General features: G+C 36.5%; 1 protein-coding gene across 1 annotated transcript; it reads right to left on the bottom strand.

Moving 5' to 3' along the window:
• Positions 1–1297: 1297 nt before the first annotated feature.
• Positions 1298–25642, bottom strand: LOC121368664 (cadherin-like and PC-esterase domain-containing protein 1). Its single transcript, XM_041493403.1, has 17 exons — positions 25559–25642; positions 22459–22616; positions 21575–21647; positions 21081–21242; positions 19654–19758; positions 18789–19009; positions 17275–17351; positions 15327–15353; positions 13941–14130; positions 12224–12414; positions 10566–10925; positions 8677–8813; positions 7610–7830; positions 5791–5896; positions 5118–5201; positions 4371–4517; positions 1298–2857 (listed from the first exon to the last, which is right to left on the bottom strand). Exons 1-17 carry the CDS (start codon positions 25637–25639, stop codon positions 2699–2701), a joined length of 2499 nt encoding a protein of 832 aa, XP_041349337.1. The 5' UTR covers positions 25640–25642; the 3' UTR covers positions 1298–2698.
• Positions 25643–27156: the final 1514 nt, after the last annotated feature.

A 27156-nucleotide genomic window follows, 5' to 3' on the forward strand; every position in this document is an offset into this window, starting at 1 on the left:
TAATTACAAAAAACTACTGTACATAACATACATGAATAAAGAATATGGGCCGAATTTACAAAGCCTGTTTTGCTTAAACGCAGGTGTTTAAGCATAGTAAATGTATGTAGTTACACACGTGTAAGACCTAAACAGGTGTTTAAGCATTGTAAATGTATGTAGTTATATGAGTGTAAGACATAAACAGGTGTTTAAGCATAGTAAATGTATGTAGTTACTCGTGCAAGACCTAAACAGGTGTTTAAGCATAGTAAATGTATGTAGTTACACACGTGTAAGACCTAAACAGGTGTTTAAGCATTGTAAATGTATGTAGTTATATGCGTGTAAGACATAAACAGGTGTTTAAGCATAGTAAATGTATGTAGTTACACTCGTGTAAGACCTAAACAGGTGTTTAAGCATAGTAAATGTATGTAGTTAGACACGTGTAAGACCTAAACAGGTGTTTAAGCATTGTAAATGTATGTAGTTACACTCGTGTAAGACCTAAACAGGTGTTTAAGCATAGTAAATGTATGTAGTTACACGCGTGTAAGACCTAAACAGGTGTTTAAGCATAATAAATGTATGTAGTTACACGCGTGCAAGACCTAAACAGGTGTTTAAGCATTGTAAATGTATGTAGTTACACGCGTGTAAGTCAGGTGTTTAAGCATAGTAAATGTATGTAGTTATACGCGTGTAAGTCAGGTGTTTAAGCATAGTAAATGTAAGTAGTTATACGCTCTTAAGACAAAAACAGACTCTGTAAATTCAGCCCTATATGTTTAGCACTTAATTTGCTCCTCTACAACACTGAAAGACTAGTGGTGTATATTCTCCTCTCTTTAAAGGCAGGCAACAAATAAGCTCATTTATATTTCTTGATAACCGTTTGCAAGTGGTCATTTTAATTACATCAATCGCCTATCTTTTGTGTACAACAAAATAGTTCAATCTTACTTACATTAACACTGGTTTATCATAATTTGTGTACATGAAAATAGTTCTATGTTAACGACAACACTGGTTTATAGTTTGTATACAAAAAGTTATTTCCACAATCTTCAGATGCTGTAAAATTCGGAAAATTGTTAAAAACATCATCAGTATCAATATTACATTGTACATGTTTAAAACAAATCATTCTTATCAACACTTGTAAACTGATAAGGCAAATCCACACCTCTATCTTGTCATGGTAAATCTCAATATTTTTCTAACCAAATATCCACATATAAAAAAAAAAAAAAAATGATTAAAACATTTGGACCTCATAAAATGATATACTGTTAGCCTATAATAAACCAATCCACAGAATCCAATGGTTTAATTTTCAAATGTATTAAACTTCAAACCATCATCATGGTCTTTCCAAGATATAACACCATCCTGTTTAAAAGCACTATTCATGCGTTTCCATCAAGTACAATTGTTAAGACTTCTTGATTTTGTATTTCACATATTCAAACATGTGTCAGGTTTTTTGTTAGTCATTTTCCATGAACAGTTTGTTCTTTTAGTTTTGTTTTCCATAGACTGTTGGTTCTTGCTAGTCTACTATCCATGGATAGTCACTTATTGTAGTTTGTTTGGAAAGTCTGTTTTCTCCGGGTAGTCATGTTGTGTAGTTTAATTGCATGACTATCTGATTACAAAAATATATGTTAGCACTCCCTGCACATACACCAGTATGATTGGTTTCACACCAGTCTATTTTTGACAGTCACTTCCTGTAGTTTAAGTGTATGGATCTCATGCTTGGTTACCACCAGTCAGCACAAATAAATGTGTAAATATGGATCTCAAGCTTGGTTACCACCAGTCAGCACAAACAAATGTGTAAATATGGATCTCAAGCTTGGTTACCACCAGTCAGCACAAACAAATGTGTAAATATGAACATTCATTGCACACATACTACTTCTGATCCTTTAAAAAAAAATATTTTTGGACATTTGTTCCTGTAATTTAGGAGTACAAACAGTATGTCCAGTTGTTATTAAACTCCACAAATCAATATGCAGCCAGACTTGTGAACACACATTGTACACTATACTAATGATATCTGCTTCTTGTCAGTCTATATCGCATTTGGTATTTGCACCTTCTTCAAACATTCTAATCATCTGTTAGGATTTAAAGATTTTCTTTCTATCCCATGAAAAACCCCCACACATTGCACCTTCTTCCAAACATTCTACTCATGTCATTATTTTAGGATTTATGAGGAATTATTATCAATTTATTTCTATCTCATGAATGATGGAACGGACATCCATAATTATTCCAATCAGGATATCTTGGGATAAAAAACAGTTGACATGTGTATGGAGACACTTGCCACTGAATCACTCTTACTAATTCCCAGTTAAATGAATCTCAAGCTTATCTTCATCATTCTAACTTTCAGTCACAGCTCTTGCTTTCATGGGGTTTTTTGGGTTTTTTGGTTGTCCATGAACAAACATCCACTGAATTACTCTAGCTGAATCTAAATTACAGAAATCTCTGTCATTCCTACTCTCAATCACAGCTCTTATTTCCATGGAGAGTATGGTTGTTTCAGAACACAGACATTCTCTTAGAATCATTCGTACTGAATGCAGTGTTACAGGAATCTTTATCATTCCATCTTTCATTCACAGCTCTCGGTTTCACAGCTTGGTCAGTTGTTTGAGAACACACCTTGATAGAGATGACTTGACTGGTCCTGTTAGGAACCTCTGCAGATCTGACTAATCATCATCTCAGAGTAGGCTGCATTTATCTCCCCTTCTACGTGATAGACGGCCTCAGATCCAGTGGACACAGCTTTGACCAATCTCTTAGAGCCTACAGATTTCTTAACATTTTCTTTCTTAGTCATTGTCACCTGTTGGAAAAGAAAACAAAGTAATCTTTCATGATACATATGTACATTTTAGGCTACAGTTATTGGGTATCTAATGTATAGTTATTGCAGCACTTGATGGTCTAAAGGGCAAAAAAAGGAAACTTAAGTTATACCAAGGATTCAACAAATCCACTAGCCACCTAGGCTAGTGCAAATTATCAGCTGTATTACTACAGTAAGGACTAGTGACTTTCTCAGACATTTGTCGAACACTGGAAATCAAGTAGAAATCATGAACTGTATTATATAATATGCAGAGCACTAGCCAAAGCTTTTGTGAGGACTAGTGACTTTCTCAGACATTTGTCAAACACTGAAAATCAAGTAGAAATCATGAACTGTATTATATAATGCGCAGAGCACAAGCGAAAGCTTTTGTGAGGACTAGTGACTTTCTCAGACATTTGTCAAACACTGGAAATCAAGTAGAAATCATGAACTGTATTATGTAATACACAGAGCACTAGTGAAAGCTTTTGTGAGGACTAGTGACTTTCTCAGACATTTGTCGAACACTGGAAATCAAGTAGAAATCATGAACTGTATTATGTAATACACAGAGCACTAGTGAAAGCTTTTGTGAGGACTAGTGACTTTCTCAGACATTTGTCGAACACTGGAAATCAAGTAGAAATCATGAACTGTATTATATAATACACAGAACACTAGCCTAATTTTCTGTGAGGACTAGCGACTTTCTCAAACAACTTTCCTGCAAATAGTACAAAGTATACAAATATTTCTTTAATGGGATACTGGTTGGGAAGAGGGCCCGTGCTTAGGGCCGTGCTTAGAAAACTTTTAGAGTCTAGGCTCAATCTCTAAAGATGTAACATGCATGCCAGGGCCACACCCTCCCCCTGAGAATCTCACTTTTTTCTTTATTTTTCACTCTAGAAAATAGCATAGACATCTCTAGGTTTAATTTGTATAGTGTTTCATTTGTTTATAAAAAGTAGTGCCCCCCCCCCCCCCCCCCCCCCCCGGATTTTGATCAGGTTATGGCCCTGCATGCAATTTGTATGGCACTGACACTACGTTAAAGTCTTAGACTCTATAAGCATGGAGTCAGAAAAAAGCTAAAGGGGTTCACTTAAGACATTTGATCCTACAAATCATCAAACATCAGGCAAGACCTGTACCTCAAAGTTATATCCTTCCCCTCTTCCAAATACAGAAACACTTGCTAGGTTATCTGATGTGAGAAGTACCATCATGCTTGATCCAACACTTTGGGAACACTTTCCTAGCAATTTGGCTCAACAAAGCCTGTCCCTACATCAATATTGATCAGTTTTAGATTGGTAGGTACTAGGTTCAAGTCGAAAAATTGGTGTTATATATGAACATGGTATGTGTTATCTTGTCAAATCTTTAGTCATAATCAGACACTCACACTAAGTGGGAATGAAAAATGACCAACACATTTTTGTCCCTGCAAATTGTTTTTTTTCTATCAGGCCAAAAGCTGTAGTTATTTTCAGACACTTACCCTATGAAAATGACAAGCACATTTCCCCTGCAGAAAGTCTTTGTATCTGGCCATTGTCATGTTGTATGTATCAATGACACTAAATCCATTGGTCTTGGCGTATCTCAGGGTAGCCAGGTTGTGTGACAACAGGCGCTGGTGATCTTTCTACAATAGCAAGTTAAATATTAAGAATGTTTATTTCCAGTTTTGTTTGTTAAAAACCAACTGACTTGGATTGAATGATACCAAGTGTTCAATGATTAAACATATGGTCAAATTTATTATAGTCAAACATTGTTACTGCAATGTTGAAGGGACCAAACCAAACAACTAAAGTTAATGATGAACTGCTGGTGAACATTATGCTATGAGACAACTTCATCACCTCAATATATCTGGGCTCATGTGATAACAACACTAAACTATATGTGTAAATGTCTCCGATATATCTTCAAACCATTAATAGCTGAACTAACCTTTTTATAAAGGCATTAAACATTATGTTTTTATGCCCTTAAATCCATCACTGAAAGTATTTATGGTGGCATCAAACATTATGGCTATTAAGCCCTTAAAACTCAACTAAAACTAGTTTATAACGGCATAAATATTAAGGTTTTCAAACCCCTAAAATCCCCATCAGCTTTTATTAAGTGAAGCTATTATATTAAACATTATATTATATTAAAATTGTGTTTCCAGGTGAACACCTTCTCCCGTCTTGAAATCTTTACTGTTAACAATGTCTCATGTTACATTACTTACCTTGGACAGACAATGGACTCCACTGACAGGTTGATGGAAGCCAGAACCTAAACCTTTCACCACCAGACGGATTCCAGTTAAACCCTCCCTGAAATAAAGATAATTTTTTTAAATTACCACATAAGTATGGAATATTTACCATGGGCAGTTATCATGGTAGAATTATATTTACAATGGTAAATTATCAACAGTATTTGAAATGGCAATTACTGAACAAAGCCAATGATCAAAAGAGAGGAATGGAAAGGAATGTTTGAGTAAAGACGTATCAGCACATTTTAGACGTTTGGTGTCTTAACAAATGAATATTTCAACACTTTGTCTAAAGTATAAGAGAAGAAACCCCCTGCCATTGGACAGACTACTCATACCCAGGGCTAGCTCTGGCACTCTCCATATTCACCAACTGCAAATTTAAAAAACAATTGGGGAATTTTATTTTAATTTGGCGAAATAAATTTCATGAAATAACTAAGTTTCTGCAATTTTTGAAATTTAGTAGATGATTTGGCAAAAATTTCTGCTGACCCCGAGTTAGTCTTGATACCAAATGGCAACAGATGTTCTATGACATAGTTGGGTCATTTAAAAAAAACAAGGGACTCCCAAGATAACTTCCTCTATTGGCTGCCATTTTATAATTCGTAATAGCTGAAAATAATTTGAAATCCACTTGCCTGTTAAGAGCCTTGAGAACCACGTCAATGTGGTGTTTAGCCAGCCAGTGTACGCCACCTACAACTAACACTGTGTTACTGTTGTTCTGCAGTGGTTTATTCCTGTAGACAAACAGAGGTGGTGTTTAAAACAATTCTAGACTGTTAAAGAGCTGATGTCAACTCTAGAAAATATACCTTTCTTACAATTTATGATTGGTTTATAAACAATTATTATCCAGTGAAATTGTTGAATCAGTTGAAACACTTCCTTTGATATATAATTTTTGTTGTTGCAATATTCACGTGTGAATTTACATCACTTCATACCTGTGATGCCATATCTTGTCATAAAGGTTTTGTCAAACAACATTATAAATACAAAATCAATACATAATTAAGTTTCCTTTGTCATAATGATCACATTCATATAAATAAACTAGGTTATGCAAGGAATAAGAGAAAAAGCAACTTGAATTTACCAGCCTCAGTGATGTTGTGGTTAAACCATTGAATATAAGGCTGGTACCGTATATCTTCGCCTATAAGTCAAATTTTTTTCACCCAAAAATTATTTTATAACTTGGGGGGTCGACTTATAAGAGGGTAAAATAATTTCACCAAAAAATATTAGTTTTGGGGATTATTTTACAAGTTTTATTGTTGAAGTATGCCATGTATTTATACTCAAATATGTTAATTTGACACATTTATTTTTTATAACCTATTTTTTTGAGCATTAGAACGGTTTTGGTTATTCGAAAAGGCGTACGATCTCACTCACATGCCAAGACAACAGTCCACTTAGTTAAATTAACAGTCATCACTAATAGTAAAAATGTAAACAATACTAACTACCTGTTGCCTGAGTTTATTTTGAAATCTGGTCACTGGCATTAATGGTTGTTCAAACAATGTTTTGGCGGTGATTAACTTCATGAATATTACTGAGCTTTCCCTTAAAATAGACTGATCTCTGCAGTTCACTATCTAGAGCAATAGGGACACACATCATTTGGTACAAAACCAGTGTACTTTCCAGAGTTATCCTCCTTACATGTATTAATATGGCGGCAAAACGTGATACTTTCAGTTTTATCGTAGTGATCTGTTGTCAGTGTTTATAAATAAAGTTGTTGTCTGTGCACAAAACCATCTGTACAGTACTATACAGTAACAGTCAAACAGCTTTCACTCTCTACTAAGGGAATATTTCGTTTTGATGCTATGTAATAATGAGTTTGATTGGAATAGTCTGATTATATTGCGATGTACAAAACGTGAAAACCGAAGTTTGTAAAATAATTTTCTTTTGTTCAAATATTATTGTTCTCATGTGCTGAAAATAAGAAATATTTCAATATTTATAAGTAGTTTTTCATGGGTCGACTTATAAACGGGTCAATAAAAAAATACGTTTTCAGGGCTTGAAATTAGGGACTCGACTTATAGCCGAGATCGACTTACAGGCGAAGATATACGGTAGATACTGGGTTCTCAGCCCGGTACCGGCTCCCAACCAGGGCTTTAAGGACTCAATGGGTTGGTGTAAGACCACTACATCCTCGTTTCTCTCACTAACCACCAACAACTAACAATTAACCCACTGTCCTGAACAGACAGCCCAGATAGCTGAGGTGTGTGCCCAGGACAGTGTGCTTGAACCTTAATTGGATGTAAGCCCAAAAATAAATTGAAATGAAATTTGAATTTGATTTGAACTTTTAGGACTAATTTTAAACTCCAATTATAAAATCTTGCTATATATTGAAACAGATTGAAGAAACAAATTAGCAATACATCTAAAGTTTGACTGTACTTTTAAAGTATTCTTACTTCTTGATCAGCTGATACAAAGCTTTGTCGAGGACTGGCCTATGTTCTGCGGGTAACCAGAACTGTGGGTAATATGCAAAGCTGAAGGCGGTGTGATTGTGGTTGAGCATGGAGTACACACGCAGGTGGTGCGTCTTGTCCCACTCGTGTAACGACCCGTTCACCTGCTCCATGATGTAGTGCAGGATCCCGCGGTTGGTGGAATCACCAATAAATAAAACCTTAAAAGAAAAATATACAATATATATACTGTATATATGTACTTAAAATGAAAATATTAATAGAATATTTTACTACAGATCATGGCCAGAATTGTATGAGAGGAGTTCATATTAGCCGATTATGGTCAAAGATGTGAGAGAATTTCATATTAGCTACACTTTTCAGTTGGCAGCAATGCGTCTTTTATGCTTGTTTTTTGCCCATAAACCTGTGTCATATGTTTGAAAAAAAAGAGTGTCATTACAGATGTTTCTCTATCAGTGGCAAATCCAAGGGTGCCCCAAGGGCCTGGTCTCCCCCCCCCCCCCCCCCCACCACACATTTTGCTCTTTTTAAAAAATGTATATTGGAGAATCCGAGGAATCCCTTTGGGAATGTTTGTTGTTTTTGGCCACATGTCATTGGGGCCCTTAAATGGATTTTCTGGACTTGCCACTGTACAACAAGTAACTATCACAGAGGAGAGTTAGTCTTCTCAGACATCAGTGCATTCACTTTTACAACACACCCCCCAAAACTAAAGCATGATGGTTTTCAGGTACAAAGCCCCTGCTCATAAAACGTAAGTCCACACACTGCTTTTAAACAAGACTCCAAACGTTACTTTTTATTTGTATGGGCAAGACATTCTTAAAACCTCAAGTGTCGACTTCAAGCTATTATAAGCATAGGGCTTGGCACAAACTAAATTTAGGATTATGTTTTATTCATTCCACCAGTTACGAAGTTGTAAAGACTACCTCTACTCTCTGGTACTTTCAAATTAAATTCTAGGTAACTGGGACAGCAAATTCTAAGAAGAGAATTGTGTTTTATGTACAACAGAATTGTCAAAGTTTATATACCTTTTTGCCAGCAAAACACTGTTTAACTTTTCCCCTTGGCAGCCATTGATACCGACATCCATCTGGTTGCCATATAGCTTGCTGCCAATAGCAACTGTGGGTATCTGTACAACTCTTGCATGGAACATACCATTTGCCTGAAAAATGAAATAGATTACATTATAAATGAAGTTCAGTAAAATAATGAAATAAAATAAAATTTATAATCAGACATGTCAATGGCAAGCAAGGAAATGCACTGGGAAATCTAGTACAAGGCCTTGAGGGCTCGTTCAGAATGAGGTATCTAGTACAAGGCCTTGAGGGCTCGTTCAGAGTGAGGTATCTAGCACAGGGCCTTGAGGACTCGGGCCTTGAGGGCTCGTTCAGAGTGAGGTATCTAGCACAAGGCCTTGAGGGCTCATTCAGAGTGAGGTATCTAGCACAGGGCCTTGAGGACTTGTTCAGAGAGGTATCTAGCACAAGATCTTGAGGGCTCGTTCAGAGTGAGGTATCTAGCACAAGGCCTTGAGGGCTCATTCTAGGTGAGGTATCTAGCACAAGATCTTGAGGGCTCGTTCAGAGTGAGGTATCTAGCACAGGGCCTTGAGGACTCGTTCAGAGTGAGGTATCTAGCACAGGGCATTGAGGGCTGTTCACAGGGCCTTGAGGGCTCGTTCAGAGTATCGAGGTATCTAGCACAAGGCCTTGAGGGCTCATTCAGAGCGAGGTATCTAGCATAAGGCCTTGAGGGCTCGTTCAGAGTGAGGTATCTAGCACAGGGCCTTGAGGGCTCGTTCAGAGTGAGGTATCTAGCACAAGGCCTTGAGGGCTCGTTCAGAGTGAGGTATCTAGCACAAGATCTTGAGGGCTCATTCAGAGTGAGGTATCTAGCACAAGGCCTTGAGGGCTCATTCTAGGTGAGGTATCTAGCACAAGATCTTGAGGGCTCGTTCAGAGAGGTATCTAGCACAAGGCCTTGAGGGCTCATTCTAGGTGAGGTATCTAGCACAAGATCTTGAGGGCTCGTTCAGAGTGAGGTATCTAGCACAGGGCCTTGAGGACTCGTTCAGAGAGGTATTTAGCACAGGGCATTGAGGGCTTGTTCAGAGTGAAGTATCTAGTACAAGGCCTTGAGGGCTCGTTCAGAGTGAGGTATCTAGCACAGGGCCTTGAGGGCTCGTTCAGAGCGAGGTATCTAGCACAGGGCCTTGAGGGCTCATTCAGAGTGAGGTATCTAGCACAAGATCTTGAGGGCTCATTCAGAGTGAGGTATCTAGCACAAGGCCTTGAGGGCTCATTCTAGGCGAGGTATCTAGCACAAGATCTTGAGGGCTCGTTCAGAGTGAGGTATCTAGCACAAGATCTTGAGGGCTCATTCAGAGTGAGGTATCTAGCACAAGGCCTTGAGGGCTCATTCAGAGTGAGGTATCTAGCACAAGATCTTGAGGGCTCATTCAGAGTGAGGTATCTAGCACAAGGCCTTGAGGGCTCATTCTAGGCGAGGTATCTAGCACAAGATCTTGAGGGCTCGTTCAGAGTGAGGTATCTAGCACAAGGCCTTGAGTGCTCGTTTAGAGTGAGGTATGTAGCACAAGATCTTGAGGGCTCGTTCAGAGTGAGGTATCTAGCACAAGATCTTGAGGGCTCGTTCAGAGTGAGGAAGGATCACAGGGACAATGTCCCACAGAAACTGTCAATGTCTTTACAACTCATCACAAGATGAACCCAGACAACTTGGATGTTTTCAGATGACTTCAAAATATGTGGATTCATGAATTTCTATGGAAATTGGTAGATTGTCATGTCTGTACAATGGAACTGAAATTTCTATCACCTTGTGTGTCCTTTTAAAAAAAAAAAAATCTCACATAATTAAACATACATGTAAGTGATTGTTATAACCTCACCTGATTCATCTCCTGCCCGACACTGTGGTAATGAGGAGGATTTCTCTAGGAACTTGGACCAGCTGACAGTAGGACCAATAACCTGCAGACCACACGACTCTCGTGGTGCAAACCGCAGAGCACAGTCCTGTAGAAAATGAAACATTACATTTGTTGTAGGCACCATATCATAGTTTTTATTTATCAATATAAGATCATTCAATGTGAAATACACCAGCCTCGGTGGCATAATGGATAAATCATCAGGTGTAAGACTAATATACCTTTGGTGCATCCATTGTCTGTTTCCCCCAACCCATCCCAACCATGTGCCCCATGACTTAAGGTCGACAACAGTCACGTTTTGCACCCTTGTTTTGGCTTGGTACACATTAAATATAACCTATCTTACTATAATTTCACTCAAAATCCATATTTGGTTAATAGTACAATTTTGTAATTAGGCCAAACAAAATAATAGTTGTGGTTCCAATTATCCGACCATGCCTAAAAAAAACTGTGTGACCATAACGTTTTTATAGAAAATCACCCTCCAAAAATTAAAATTGCCGACCGACCCGAGTCTAAATTGATGTCACCAACAAGAGGATTTTTAGTTTAACTTTTGCATAATATTCAATTGAGAATTAAATTGCATTCAGTTTGATATTTATCAGTCATGTTTTGAAATTCTAGAAAATAACAAAACAGAAACTAGAAATGTGTACGAAGAATATGTTCGTAGATTATAGTACTGTTAAATATATTACACTATATAAAAAATATATTACACTTTGGATCTTAAATGACAGCATACTCTACAATGTATATCATTCATTTCTTTGTCTATTTTACCACAAACAAAATAAACCCATGAAAGTCTCAGACCCAAGCTGAATATTTTATACGACCTAAAGTTGAAAACATTGAACAGCATGTCGGAGCATACAGGGAAACATTCATGGAAAAATGTTTTTTGGTGTGAGTATTTTTATGTTCATTGTTTTATTGTTCAATGTCAATCAAGACATATCAATATAAAAACATTTCCATTTAAAGATTCTGTTTGTCATGATGTTTAAGTATTTTGCTTTATATCAAACACTTTTATCTTAATATAAAACATTTCAGTATTTAATGTTTTGTTCATACAATGCCTCTTATGTAATCAGAACCACACATATTATTTTGTTTGGCTGTACAAAATTTAAAAACATTAGTCGGCTGCATTAGTACTGGTAATGGTCAAACAAAAAACATTTTGCATTAGAACTTTTGCAGCATCCGTAAAATGGAAACATCACGCACCCAGTTTATTGCTATTGTGTTATTTTAAGATGCACAGTGACATTATTTAAAAACGTATATGCAATATCCAGTCACCGGCCCAGTGGTAAAGCGTTTGCTTGATGTGTGGTTGGTTTGGGATCGATCCCCGTCATTGGGCCCGTTGGGCTATTTCTCGTTCCAGCTAGTGCACCATGACTGGTATCCTGTCTGTGTGAAAGTGCATATAAAACATCCTTTGCTTCTAATGGCAAAATGTAGCAGGTTTCCTCTTCTAACACTATATGTCAAAATTACCAAATGTTTGACATTCAATAGCTGATGATTAACAAAAATCAATGTGCTCTAGTGGTGTTGTTAAACAAAACAAACTTTTAATTTTGTTCCATCACAGTGCCTCACCTGTTTGAGACTGCAGACCTGGTGTGGAAGTCCCGGCAGCAATGAGGTCAGCTGGTAGTCTGGTGCGAGTCTCTGTATCACCAGTGTGTACGTGTTCAGCACCCATGGCTCCGCGTAGCTCATGTCAACCACTACCACGCTGATTCGGTTCTCACCAATACCCACGGTAAAATTACCAACTCTGAAAACAAGAATTCCATGCAATTAAATGTGTCGCCTACCATAGTTACTGATATTGTATCCATAGATGGTCATCTAAAAACCAAAAGACTTAATAAACAAATGGAGAAAAACAATTAGTTAAACAAATTCAATTAAAATTTTAATTTAATAAATTTAAATTTTCAGAAATACTGTATTGTTCCTATTTGTAGCGCCCGGGCGCGATGCAAAACACAAAGGGGGTGCGCTAATTAGAGTACTAGAACACGTTTCGTAATACGTGTGAAAAATCCTCGTATCAAACTGTCAATGCGTCTGGCTCACTGAGACATCAAAAGCTTTGCCGCCGAGTCACTCCACCAGTGACGTTTTCTTGTTGAAATGACGTAGCGTACCGTACATTGTCAGCTGATTTATCGAAATACATGGTACTGTGCACGTAGGCATATAGGGCCTGCGGAGTGTATTTGAAAGTGGGGTGGGGGAGGGGTGTGTGATTGAGACCCCTCATACTTGCCCACTTCATTTTGTCACCCAGTCTGAATATATATATTTTTTTAATTTACCCATTTTTAAAATGGTGTTACGGTGTCGGTGTAAATACCTACTGGTATGTTTGTACTTCCGGTTTTGAACAGTGTTAACGGAGTGTCGTGCGTTCATTTTCCGTGCAGATAACAGCGACATGCATTTGATAAACGACATGTGTGACATACTGTTCGTCCATACTAGTGTCGTAGTGCTTCACCTGTTTGGATTTTATTTGTTTACCGATTATAATCATTGCAGGTAAGCCAGTTTTACTATTTTACGGGTACCGTTTCATGATACATTTCTCGTGATCATAGGGGGTGCTTATATTAGAGGGGGCGCTACAAATAGGAACAATATGGTATGCATCGAGATGAATCTTCATAGATGTAACTATAAATGAAGTTTCATTGATTTAGAAATGGATAAATAGCTGATGATTAACAAAAATCAATGTGCTCTAGTGGTGTTGTTAAACAAAACAAACTTTTAATTTTGTTCCATCACAGTGCCTCACCTGTTTGAGACACAATTGCATGGAATTCTTGTTTTCAGAGTTGGTAATTTTACCGTGGGTATTTGTGAGAAATGGGAGTTAAACATGAAACAATTAATATTAAACTAAACACAATTTTTGGGAGTTGAGCTTAAACCCTAAATATAGCAGGATGAATAATCAGAACATAATTTATCAAAACCAATACAAAGTAATTTCGTAATTGTTTTTATTACACACATACCCAGTGGCAGATCCAGAAAATCCATTTAGGGGGGTCCCAATGACATGTGGCCGAAGGCCATAAACATTCCTGAAGCAATTTCTTGGTTTCTCCAATGTAAAAAATGTATATATATATATATATATATATATATATATATATATATATATATATATATATATATATATATATATATATGTCACAAAATGTAGGAGGCCCTTAGATCCGCCACTGATGCCCATATAATAATCATTATTTTCATACATAATAAGGTTAACCGATAAACTTCACTCACCTGCTAACTCCATGCTTATCTTCCATCCTTGCTTGAGATGAACAGCTTTTAGCAAATGCCCACACAGCAATATGTAAAACATCATAATCCACAGTGATGTGGTACTCTGTCATAAAGGGAGAGAACTCGGGACTAAGGGTCGACTTTGGGTTAATGTAAAGATTCTTCAGGTATGGCATACTGGCAGGATCTGAAAGTGCAAGAGTAAAAAACATTAACTCCAACAAAATCATTTAAATAAAAATGATACCTGCAAAGTATAAATGAATCTGTAACAATGTTTTTAATGTTATATGGGGGCGGGACGTAGCCCAGTGGTAAAGCGCTTGCTTGGTTTGGGATCGATTCCAGTCAGTGGGTCCCATTTCTTGTTCCAGCCAGTGCACCACAACTGGTATATCAAAGATCCCATATAACTGGTATATCAAAGATCCCATATAACTAATGGAAAAATATAGTGACTATATATGTCGAAATTACCAACTGTTTGACATCCAACAGCTGATGATCAATAAATCAATGTGCTCTAGTTGCGTCATTAAACAAAATAAACTTTTAATTTTATATACATGTAATAAAATGAAACTTAACATGCCAATACATAATATACCACATACATACATGTGTATATATATATATATATATATATATATATATATATATATATATATATATGAAGCACTGGTTGAAATGGAAAATACAGGCTGTGATGGGAGATAGTCAGGCAAATTCAATTAAGGGTAGTCAAGGGGAACAACTTAACACTTATAGTAGGTGTCATTGTAAGTTTAGTTTACTTTTTACTGAATTTATTGTTTGTTATTCCTCATTGACATAGGTTTAATCAAAGTTAAAGTTTTTTTTGGTTTAGCAATACCATTTGAGTGCATTGATTTATTAATTCTGACATCTTAGAGAAAATCCACAATATATTGTTTTCAATTAGCAGCAAGGATCTTTTATACGCACTTCCCCACAGAAAGGTCAGCACATACCATGAATTTGATATACCAGTCATGGGGCACTGGTTGAGTCCACCAAGGTCATTCAAGCATACACAATCAAAGCAATAAATAAAATATGATCCCAGTCAACTACATTCTATTCCTTTTGGTATTGGCACATTGGTTTGAATTTAGTTTGTGTATCATTATTAGTTATGATGGCAGTTTAATTGGTTGATTTAACTAATATATACCTCTTGTTTTTTTAGGTCAAGTCAATCTGATTTGATCAGTAGTTTAATATCTCTCGAGCGCATACTGCCATATTACACATGTATGATTAAAACTTACTAATCTTATTTTAATTAAATTCATTTAAAAAAACCCCACAAACATACATAAGTGTTGAATGTCATTAAAATTAGAAAAAAAAGTGTCTTACCTTTATCACAGTGAACTTTTATTTGCCCTGATAATCAAAAAAGAAAAAGAGAAAAAAAAGATGTTTAAACATTACATATTTAAATGTCATCTTAAAAATACATAATCAGCTAGAAATGCTGGAATACAATCTACACAAATTACAAGAAATTACATTCTTAGGACTATTCAAGAATTGATCACATGGGATGAGTGGGAGTCAATATCTTTTTGTGCACCTACTACTCACAAAATAAAATTGTATTTAAACCACAGAGAAACCAAGCATTCTGAGAGCTAAAGCTATAAATGTCCCCTAACAGGCCCCAACACATTTTCCAATCTCAAAAGTTCAAGGGCCATATGTAAACTCTGTGAAAATGGCTAAATCGTCATGAAATTCAAACTTGATCTGTATCAGTGCATGTTAAAGCTATACACACAATTTCAGCTCAATATCTTGAGGCATTCCCCCCAAAACAAAAAGTCTGGATTATTTTTTTTTGGGGGGGGGGGGGGTATTTCCTAAATTCAAGGGCCATAACTCTATGAAACATGAGTAAATCACTATGTAGGTCAAACTTTATCTGTTATGATAAAGCTATACAAAACATTTCAGCTCAATATCTTGAGAGAAAAAAATCAGGAAAACTGTATGTGGGACAGACGGACGGACGGATGGACAGACAGACAAACAGAGATAAAACCTATAGTTCCCTCCAGTTGAACTGGTAGAGGACTTAAATTACAGCAGACCCACCAAACAAAAACTAATAATTACTTTAAAGTCTCCCCCCACCCACCATGTCATCAATTCTGGGACAGCTCTTACAAGTCTTCTCTGAAAACTCAGCTTTAGTCAAATAAGAAATGCTTTCACATTAGTTCACTCACTGCTATTCATGCAAACATATTACAAACTAAAATATGTCATCAGCTATTGTGATATCTGTGTCAAGGGCAACCACTGCCAGTCAAATGATCACCTGGACCTCTTTTTCCTTTTTTTTAACGTGCTTGAACATTAAATTTATATAAGCACATTAATTCCTGACATCTGGCCCTTTTTTTTAAGGGATGGTTGTAATGAAACCCCACAAAACTGGACCCTCTCCCTGTAAACCAGATATTTTTCATGATCCTGTTTCAAATGTCAGTATAGAACAGAACCTCTCAAAACCAGACATTTTACTTGATCCCATGAGTGTCCACTTTAGAGGTGTTTCACTGTATATTATTTCTATGTTTCAGCTTTCAGCTATAACAGACCGGCCTCGGTGGCGTCGTGGCAGGCCATCGGTCTACAGGCTGGTAGGTACTGGGTTCGGATCCCAGTCAAGGCATGAGATTTTTAATCCAGATACCGACTCCAAACCCTGAGTGAGTGCTCCGCAAGGCTCAATGGGTAGGTGTAAACCACTTGCACCGACCAGTGATCCATAACTGGTTCAACAAAGGCCATGGTTTGTGCTATCCTGCCTGTGGGAAGCGCAAATAAAAGATCCCTTGCTGCCAATCGGAAGAGTAGCCCATGTAGTGGCAACAGCAGGTTTCCTCTCAAAATCTGTGTGGTCCTTAACCATATGTCTGACGCCATATAACCGTAAATAAAATGTGTTGAGTGCGTCGTTAAATAAAACACTTCTTTTTTCAGCTATAACATTACATTACATTATTTATTGATTATTGATTTATTAACTCGTGGAGAAAAATTATACATTTTCATTCTTCAATATTGTTATGATTTTGCTGCAATATTCTTGTGCTGTTCTGCTATAGAGACACAGCTAAAACTGTTCTAACAGTTTTGTTATTCTGATTAACCTGAACAACATATCACATGTCTTTTCAACTTATTTATACATCAACAATTGTAACCTGTTTAACAATGCAATCGTCTCTGTATGTTTGACAAAATAATATTTTGTAATCAGATTGTCTCGTTAAACTATACATTCAATCAGGCTTACCTGGTACATGAGAAATACTCTGGCGTTTTGAATTATGCAAACTGGAACTGTTGATATTTGGGACGACTTCAAAATCACTGACAAAATAAAAAAGAGAATGTATTAAGCAGATATAAGTTTAAAAATTAACGGGAGTAAACTTCTGCATTTGTAAAATAAATAGGGTTATATACTCAAAACATGTAGCTGCATAATCAAGCCACTGATATTAATCCTTGTCTCAAGAATATTTTTTACATGTATTAAGTTTGAAAAATATCTCCCAAAAATTGTCTATGAATCAAGCATTACTAAGATTAATTGCGCATTCATTTTGTAAATATTCACAAGGCCTTCAACTTGTGTCACAGAGGATAGTGCAATATGCAGATTAAATGTTTACTTTTATGTAGTCTTTTGGTGTATATTAACCAATATCATTAATTAATGAAGAAAATCACTGGTGCATCAAATACACCATATCAGAGATGCCAACCCTAGTTGGAGTGTCATAGGAATCCAGGCCTTCAAAAATAGGAATCCCACCACCCCCAAAATAGGAATGTTATCAGTGATGGCTCAGGAGTGCTTTTTTCGACATTTTGGTAAAGTCAAGTTCAAGGCCGTACCCAATTGGCAAACATCGGGGCTATTTGGAAGACCGATTGCTACTGTTTTATTCTATATCACTATGCTTGCTATAATCCATAAGTTTAAAAGAACAAGGCAGGAAACCAATCTATGACTGTTGACGGTGAAGAGGGATAAAGTTCCATTTCTCCGGTGTTAACATTTGTGCCTTCCAAAATACGATTCAACACCAAATACGCGAAATTATGATTTGTTTTTTTTTAAATTGAAATTTCGAACAAGACAATTGTAATTTAAATTCATAATGATTCTGCCAAATTCATAATAGTTGGCATCTCTGCAATATCATTACTTTTATGTGTGTGTTAAAATCACTTCAAGGAATGCTCCTGTGTTTGTAAACGCTTCAATCCAATATTTTCGAATAGCTGTAAGTATGTGCTGTAGAGTAGACTCATGTAACTACTGAAATAAATCTTTTATGCACTTATTGTTGTGTGCAGTGTACTGATAAAGCAATACATGTCCCCTACCGGGCCTAAAACCTTTTTTTTTTTTTTTGTATCTCCTAAATTCAAGGGCCATAACTTTGTAAAAAATAAATTAAAAAGAGAGGATAAATCGCTATGAAAGTTATACTTGATCTGTACCAGTACATGGTTAGAGTATAGATATGTAACATGTTCAGTTTTACGAATGTCTTCAATGGTAAACAACAAAGAACAGATTTTTTTCAGGCATGTGTGCAGAAGGATGGGTTTGGGATGAACTCCACATTCAAATTTTTTTCTCTCTTTTTTCAATGTAATTTCCAGGGGAGTATCCCCATAAAAACATCACTCACCAATCTAGACCCTACATGCATAATTTCTTTCACACATTGGCATTTTTTTTATTTTTTTTTTATTTTACACAAAGTTATAATCCAAACTTTACAAACTCACATCGGAATGTTCATGTCATCATATGACAGTACTGTGTCTTCTTTGTCGAGATCAGCATAGAAACTCTCCAGACTAAGAAGGTAGGAATGTAGATCAGCTGTTGATGTTGTGTGGCCACCGGTTTGTGCAGGCGTGGCAGCTAGTCCTGTCACGCCCCTAGATACGGGATACATCGTCTGGAGAAGACTCGTATACTTCACTGCAGACGTGGATGGATAAAGCTACAAGTGAGATGAAGAGTTGAAAAAACCCCACCTCACCCATTATTGGACAGTTATGAACACACAACAAAGGTAGAATTATCAAGACTCATTTTATCACTTTTCAAATTCACCAATTGCAACTTTTAGAAACAGTTAGTAAATTTTTTTTTTTTCAATTAGGCAAATGTAATGACTGTTATTTTGTTGGAAAATAACTGTAGTAGATTTCTGCCATGTTTAAATGACACATTTTAATTTTCAAAATGTTTCCGTTTTCCCATGTGAACTTCAACTCAAATGATAGCCATTACATTATTTTAAGAAGACGGCTTAATTAAGATGCAATTGTAAATAAAAAATATAAGTAGTTTTCATAATGGAAATATGAATAAATAGAAAATAACAGGTTAACAGGTTAAACATTTCAGTCCTCACATATACACTTGAGCTGAAATATGTCAACATGATGAATATACTCTTAAAACAACGGAATATTTAAAAAATGCAACAAAAATACCCCACACACATTTCGTCAATTTTCCTCATCTGTCTTCTTTTAGCAGACATACACACATTTAATTACACCATAAAATTAACATGAACAAAGATGATTGGTTCTACGCCGAGTAGGCCTACCAATATACCACATTTTTAAGACCAACCTTAATAAAATTTCCCTTTTTGAAGAATTCTCTACGATTGTCCAGCGAGTACAAAAGCTGATCATTGGATAGACAAAAACTTTCATCAAAATTGCACAATCCATTCTGAAATAGAGCAGATATTAGCATATTAGGAAACAGTGGGCCATAATACAACATGTAGAATTATGTATAAATTGGTCACCATGGCCACCACAGGTCCTATTGAGAATGCCTCCAATCTTTATAATATTCTCTATGAAGTCTAGTACTGGTATGTGTGTAAAATCTCAGGTTTTTATTAAAAGTGCATAATTCAGTAATTTTTTTGCACATATCCTCTAACTATAATGTGATATTTTACTACATTTAATATTCATTATTCTAATGTATTTCATTTATAATTGTAACTTTTACAGTCACTAATTTTGATTATTCTGAAGTAAAGGCCACATGATCATTATCATCATGCATGGATGATAATAACAGCACCTTTTTGACAGGTTAATTTGTTCATTCTCCACAAACAGACATCACGGAGCGTGTTCACCTCCTAACACAAACACCAGACAGACAGTAATTCTAGGACACTACCAGTTGATCGAAAAGCTTAACATGCATACCAAAGGCTTCCTCGTTAAATGTGACAAGAAATCAATTCCTGAATTAGTAGAGTATTATTTTTACTAATAACATCAACAGGTACAGTCAAATATGTTTAAATGTCGCTTCTAATATGCACCCACCTGCCTTAAAATGACATTTTACTGGTCACCTGAATCAATATGATACAGAAAAGAAAGAATATTTGTGTAACGACACCTCAGCATATTTTTAACTTGCCTTCTTTGATAGTGTGTCCATCTCCTAACATGGCATATTGAAACATGTACCAGTCACAAGAGGGGGTGATTGAGAAATTCAAATGAAACTACTGAAGGTGATTACTTCAAAAACTCTTTTGAACCTTAAACAAGCATTCTATCAATGAGGCCTCAAAAAAAAAATGTGTGTTTCTTCTTTCCCGACCAAGCTAATTTTATGTAGTGACCCTGACATTTTTTTAAGAAAAAAAAGAAAGAAAAAAAAAATCATGATCCCTGATTTTTTTGCAATCAGCAAACTAGATTCAGAACACCTCGGCTGATTACGGTTTCTCGGTTAGATTAGATTTTTAAAAAAAGAAAAAAAAAGTTCCTACCTGTCTATCCTATTTTTTTTCAAGGTTGAAACCTGAAACATACTTTTTTTTTTTGTAAGCCTGAGCTAGATCCTGTCACTCAATATGGTACAGAGACCTGTATTAAAGAACCACCTGTCTTAATGGATCACATATTGATAAACTGCCATAGCAGCTGTCTGACAACAGTTTTACGTTTATTGATCACAATAACATCAAATATTATTTCAATAAACAAATTAATCACTAAATCTGTAGGCCTACACACCTGAGTTGGAAATGTTAGACCAAGTTCTCCGAGTCCCATAGCAACATCCCCAACAACCGTTTCCTTGGAAACCAACATAACAGCCAAGTCTTCCAGGATTCTCTGTCTTACAACGTATTCATTCAAGGACGCCATTTTGCCTTTATGGGCATAAGGTTTCACCTGGACGAAAAAGCAAGACAAAATCATTAAACAGTAATTGGTAAGACATTTGCTCTGACAGCTGCTGACATGATTATTGAAACAACAATAACAGTACTGGTAACAAGTGATAGAGGTGCCATCACCAAATTATTATTTTTCAAAAGATTGTTTTTACTGTAAAGAATTAAAAATGATCAAAATTAGCTTTATTATAAACAAAAATATATTTCTAATTGTTCAGTGGAACAGTTTATAGACAGGCAATGTAATGAACTATACAGAAAGGAATATTCGAACAATTAAAACACATCAAGGGAGACCACTCTTCCCAATAACAAAGCTAATCTCACCTGCAGTAAGAATGGATGAAAAGTAGTATTAAACACCATGGTAACTTCTAGCAGTTGGAAACAACTTTGACAGCTGCAATAAGAGACAGAAAATGTTTTTTGTTTGTTATAATGCAAAAAGGTAACTGAAACAGTTATATATATATATATATATATGCTAATTTATTAGTTGAGATATTATACCAAAATATTCATATAATATGCTTGGCATTGTACCACTTCAGATAATACATGATCTGGAAATATGGTTGTGGTTTTTTGTGTGTAAAATAACAGGCCATGAAGGCGAAAAAAGATAGCCTTATTTGAGAAAAATATACAAAATTTATTTTTTTCTAAAATCTTACCAAAACGTTTTCTGTATGCTCTATTTAGAGGAAACCTTGGACTTTTATGTCTGTAAATTTATGTCCGTTTTTATAAGGCAATATGTAAACATCAGCTTCATAGACTTTTAAACCCATGTGTTTAATCATTTTGAACAAATGTAACTACATATTGATTATTGTGAAACACAATTAATCTAGGCCTACCATAATTCAAAATGGCAGTGTGTGAAAACTAATTAATCCATTATAGTTAAAATGATGACAAATTAAAATAAACCTCCAACAACCCTGATTATCGTTCCATGGCCAAGGTTATTTGCATAGGTCTAATATGCATATAATTTACAAAAATATCCAATTAAAAAAAGTATGAAAAAATATCCATGTTATTTTATGAAATGTGTTATCTATTATATTTTTTCATGTCATGTCGTGTCCTGTGTGTGTGTCTGTGTATGTGTGTCTGTGTATGTGTGTGTGTCTGTGTGTGTGTGTGTGTGTGTGCGCGCGCGCGCGCGTGAGCACGTGTGCAGACATTTAATCATATATTCGTACTTGTTTCCAGTTTTTCTCTGGTTGGCGGTTGACTCCAACATAAACATGGCTCTAACAATTGCCTCCTCTAACTGAGCCATTGCTGCAGATGATATGTCCTGACCTCCTGTGTCGGCAATCAACTGCTGAAACTCTTGAACAGTTACACTTCTCTGGGGCTGAAAGAATATAGTTCACTGATAAAAGAATATACAATGGGCTCTGTCTAAACCAGATTCAAGTGGAAAAAAAGAAAAAAAGAACCAATATACATAAGACTTGCAGATTAGACAGATTTTAGCCACGCTATTTTCACCACAAAAGCACATTGACTTATTAATCATCGGCTATTAGAAGAAATGTAGCGGGTTTCCTCTGATGACTACGAGTCAGAATTACCAAATGTTTGACATCCAATAGCTGATGATGATTAATTAATCAATGTGCTCCAGTGGTGTCATTAAACAAAACAAACTTTAACAAAATTTAATCATCGGCTATTGGCTATCAAACATTTGGTAATTTTTTACTTGTAGTCTTAACCTGCTAAATTTTTCCATTAGCAGCAAGGGATCTTGCGTATGCACTTTCTCCCAGACAGGACAGCATGGTCTTTGATATACCAGTCATGGTGCACTGGTTGGGACGGACAAAATCTGGGTTCACTGAAGTGGTTCAATCCTTTGATGAGAGCACCTCAGGCAGGCGCTCTACCGACTGAGTGAATAAATGTTTAATGCCACCCGAGCACAAAAATACTCGGGTGTTGCTAAGCATTCATTAATTCTGTGCATATTAACTAGCACTTTTTGCCACTTCCAATATACATAGAGTTGCAAATTAGACCGATTTTAGCCAAGCTATTGTCACTGAATGAGACACTGAATGAGACTCTGTAACCATGCTGAACTCCGAGTTACCAAGATATGTTTTGACAGTGAAATTTAGGGTTTTATTTGTTTAACATCACCACTAGAGCACATGATTTATTAATTATTAGCTACACGTTGGTTAAATTTGACACTTTTCCATTAACAGAAAGATATCTTTTATATGCACTTTCCCACAGACAGGACAGCATATACCACAGCCTTTGATATATCAGTCATGGAGAACTGGTTGGGATGGGTGGAAAAAACACCCAAAAATGGGTCCATTGTGGGGGTTTGATCCTTTTACCCAAACAACTAAGGTGGGCACTCTGCTGACTGAGCTAGATTCCACCCCCAGCCCAACCCCCAGTTTGGACAGGGTCCACTGTAGTTCACTTACAGAGCAATTGTATTTTCTGCCTTGCTGTAAAAAAGAATTTGCAGACAAACAGAGGGTTGTATGATTGATTCCTCTTGATGTATTCAGTTCTGTTTCTAATCTCCACTGGTGTACACAGCAAAGTCAAGGCATGTGATTATGAAAAATACTTATAAAAGATCAATTGCTGTGGTTTGGTAGGAATAGCCTACGTGGTGTCAGTGAACTTCCTCTCATATGTAGCCTAGTGGTAAAGCGCATGCTCGATGCGCGATCAGTCTGGGATTGATTCCCGTCGGTGGGCCCATTAGGCTATTTCTCTTTCCAGCCAGTGCAGCACGACTGGTATATCAAAGGTTGTGATATGTACTACACTGTCTGTGGGATGGTGCATATAAAAGATCCCTTGCAGCTAATCGAAAAAGAGTAGCCCATGAAGTGGCGACAGTGGGTTTCCTCTCTCAATATCTGTGTTGTCTGTAACCATATGTCTGATGCCATGTAACCGTAAATAAAATGTGTTGAGTGCGTCGTTAAATAAAACATTTCCTTCCTTCCTTCCTTCCTCTCATACTCTAGGACCATATGTTGACATAACCATATGATAACTATTTAAAATAACCAATAGTTTAAATGTTTTAGGGTGTCATTAAACATCTATTTCCTTTCCTTGATTATAGAGTACAACAGGTTATGAATACCTGTGTAGTTCCATGTTAATGATGGTTGTGTTTTCAAAGGCAGTGGTATAAAACATGCAACGGGTATCTAAATCCATGGGGAAGTCGTACAACACATGTATAATCCATGGCTGTAGCCCCAAAGCCATTTTGTTTTATGTACATTTTATTTGTTTAGCTTTCATTATAGACTCAATTTAATACATCAATGTCTAAAAGCATCTGCATTTATGTACAAAAGTGGTAATGACAGGTTAGCAACAAGCTTTCATTGCTTGACTGCAGCTCACAGAAAACCGCTCATAGCAGAGTTCAAAAACACAATTCTCCAGTGAATGCTTGTACAGTACATTACTGCTGAAATATTACATTACTGCAGCTAACTCTGTATACAGATATTAAATCCTTTCTATGCAAATCCTTTGAGATGGAAATACAAGTGAACCAGTTATGACAGGCATACGTATTTTTTTACACAAAGACCCATTTTTGTTTGTTTATTTTTTTTTTTTTTTTTGGGTCGGTGGAGTGGGTGAATGGTGAAAAGCAAGTCTTTGGGCATTTTTATTTATTGATGTGGATTATTTATTACTATATATACATGTATCTAGCTAATAATTTTATGTGTGAGCCAGATTTCACTAACCTTTGTTTTATTTTATACTACTATTATAGTGCTTAATCACAAATCAGAACTCTCTTACAATTTTCAGATAAAATTGTTTCACTCCCCAACCCCTCCAATAAAGTGCCATCCAGTGACATTACCAGGGCCGACAATGCACAATACCTCCAATGAATGTGAATTCAAATATAGGAACCTTATTAAAGCATTAACAAGACATTACCTTCTTGTGCATGTATGCACCAAACCTCTCCTATGCCAGTCCTTTAGGATGAAGATACAGTGAAACCTCTCAAGACTGGACCCTCTGTACTCTGGAATTTCCTCAAAACAGGACATTTTACAGAGTCCCTTTTTAAAAACCAGTACAGAACTTAACCTCTCTAAACCGGATCTCTCTTAATACCGGACACTTTTATTGGTCCCAAGGGTGTCCGATTTAGAGGGGTTTCACTGTACAAGCATAGTGATGACAGCGACATCAGCAGGACCAATGACACATAATGTCCCCAATGGATGTTAATTCAAATATGTGTCTTATTAAAGCATTGTAACAAGACATTACCTTCTTATGCATGTAAGAACTGAATCCCTCCCAAGCCAGTCCCTCGGGATGAAGATATAGGCGTAGTGGTGACAGCGACATCAGCAGGACCAATGACACATAATGTCCCCAATGGATGTTAATTCAAATATGTGTCTTATTAAAGCATTGTAACAAGACATTACCTTCTTATGCATGTAAGCACTGAATCCCTCCCAAGCCAGTCCCTCGGGATGAAGATATAGGCGTAGTGGTGACAGCGACATCAGCAGGACCAGGACATTACCAATGGATGTTCTTATGCATGTTAACAAGACATTACCTTCTTATGCATGTAAGAACTGAATCCCTCCCAAGCCAGTCCCTCGGGATGAAGATATAGGCGTAGTGGTGACAGCGACATCACCAGGACATTACCTTCTTATGCATGTAAGAACTGAATCCCTCCCAAGCCAGTCCCTCGGGATGAAGATATAGGCGTAGTGGTGACAGCGACATCACCAGGACATTACCTTCTTATGCATGTAAGAACTGAATCCCTCCCAAGCCAGTCCCTCGGGATGAAGATATAGGCGTAGTGGTGACAGCGACATCACCAGGACATTACCTTCTTATGCATGTAAGCACTGAATCCCTCCCAAGCCAGTCCCTCGGGATGAAGATATAGGCGTAGTGGTGACAGCGACATCACCAGGACATTACCTTCTTATGCATGTCTGAATCCCTGCGGGATGAAGATATAGGCGTAAGACAGCGACTGACATTATCTTATGCCCTCCCTCCCAAGCCAGTCCCTCGGGATGAAGATATAGGCGTAGTGGTGACAGCGACATCACCAGGACATTACCTTCTTATGCATGTAAGCACTGAATCCCTCCCAAGCCAGTCCCTCGGGATGAAGATATAGGCGTAGTGGTGACAGCGACATCACCAGGACATTACCTTCTTATGCATGTAAGCACTGAATCCCTCCCAAGCCAGTCCCTCGGGATGAAGATATAGGCGTAGTGGTGACAGCGACATCACCAGGACATGGAACTGCACTATGAGTGGCTGCTTGTCAATGTGGTAGATTCGGGATGGAAGAGTCACAGCCACACCACGACTTGAAGTAGATCTGAAAGTATGCAACAGCATATAGGTACACCGAGTTTAGAATGTTGTTCAGCAATACATTTCATAATAATTCAGATAAATAGTTGATTTAAGAATCAATGTTTTAGTTTTTTTTAACCCTGTTATTGTTTTAAACAAAAGCCATGAAACAAACTTAGCCTAAATGATTTACAATATGTTTTGATCTTTTAAATAAAGTATAAAAGAATCCATTTTTTAAAAATGTTTATCATGATTGCATATAAATATTTGATGGAAATACTGCTGTAAGTAATATTTAATAGAAAATATTGTTTCTGGTAATGTTTAATAGAAGATATTGTCATGAATAATGCTTAATGGAAAATATTGTTATTGGCAATGTTTAGTAGAAAAATATTGTTGTGGGCAATATGTAATTTTAAAAATTACAATGGGTAATATTTAGTGTAAAATAAAGAAATCTGTAGTGCTTAAATGATTTTTACATTTCTTCTTCTACAAGTTGTTTGCAATGCTTCAGT

This window comes from Gigantopelta aegis, chromosome 3 (assembly GCF_016097555.1).
Source record: "Gigantopelta aegis isolate Gae_Host chromosome 3, Gae_host_genome, whole genome shotgun sequence".
Lineage (NCBI taxonomy): Eukaryota > Metazoa > Mollusca > Gastropoda > Neomphalida > Peltospiridae > Gigantopelta > Gigantopelta aegis.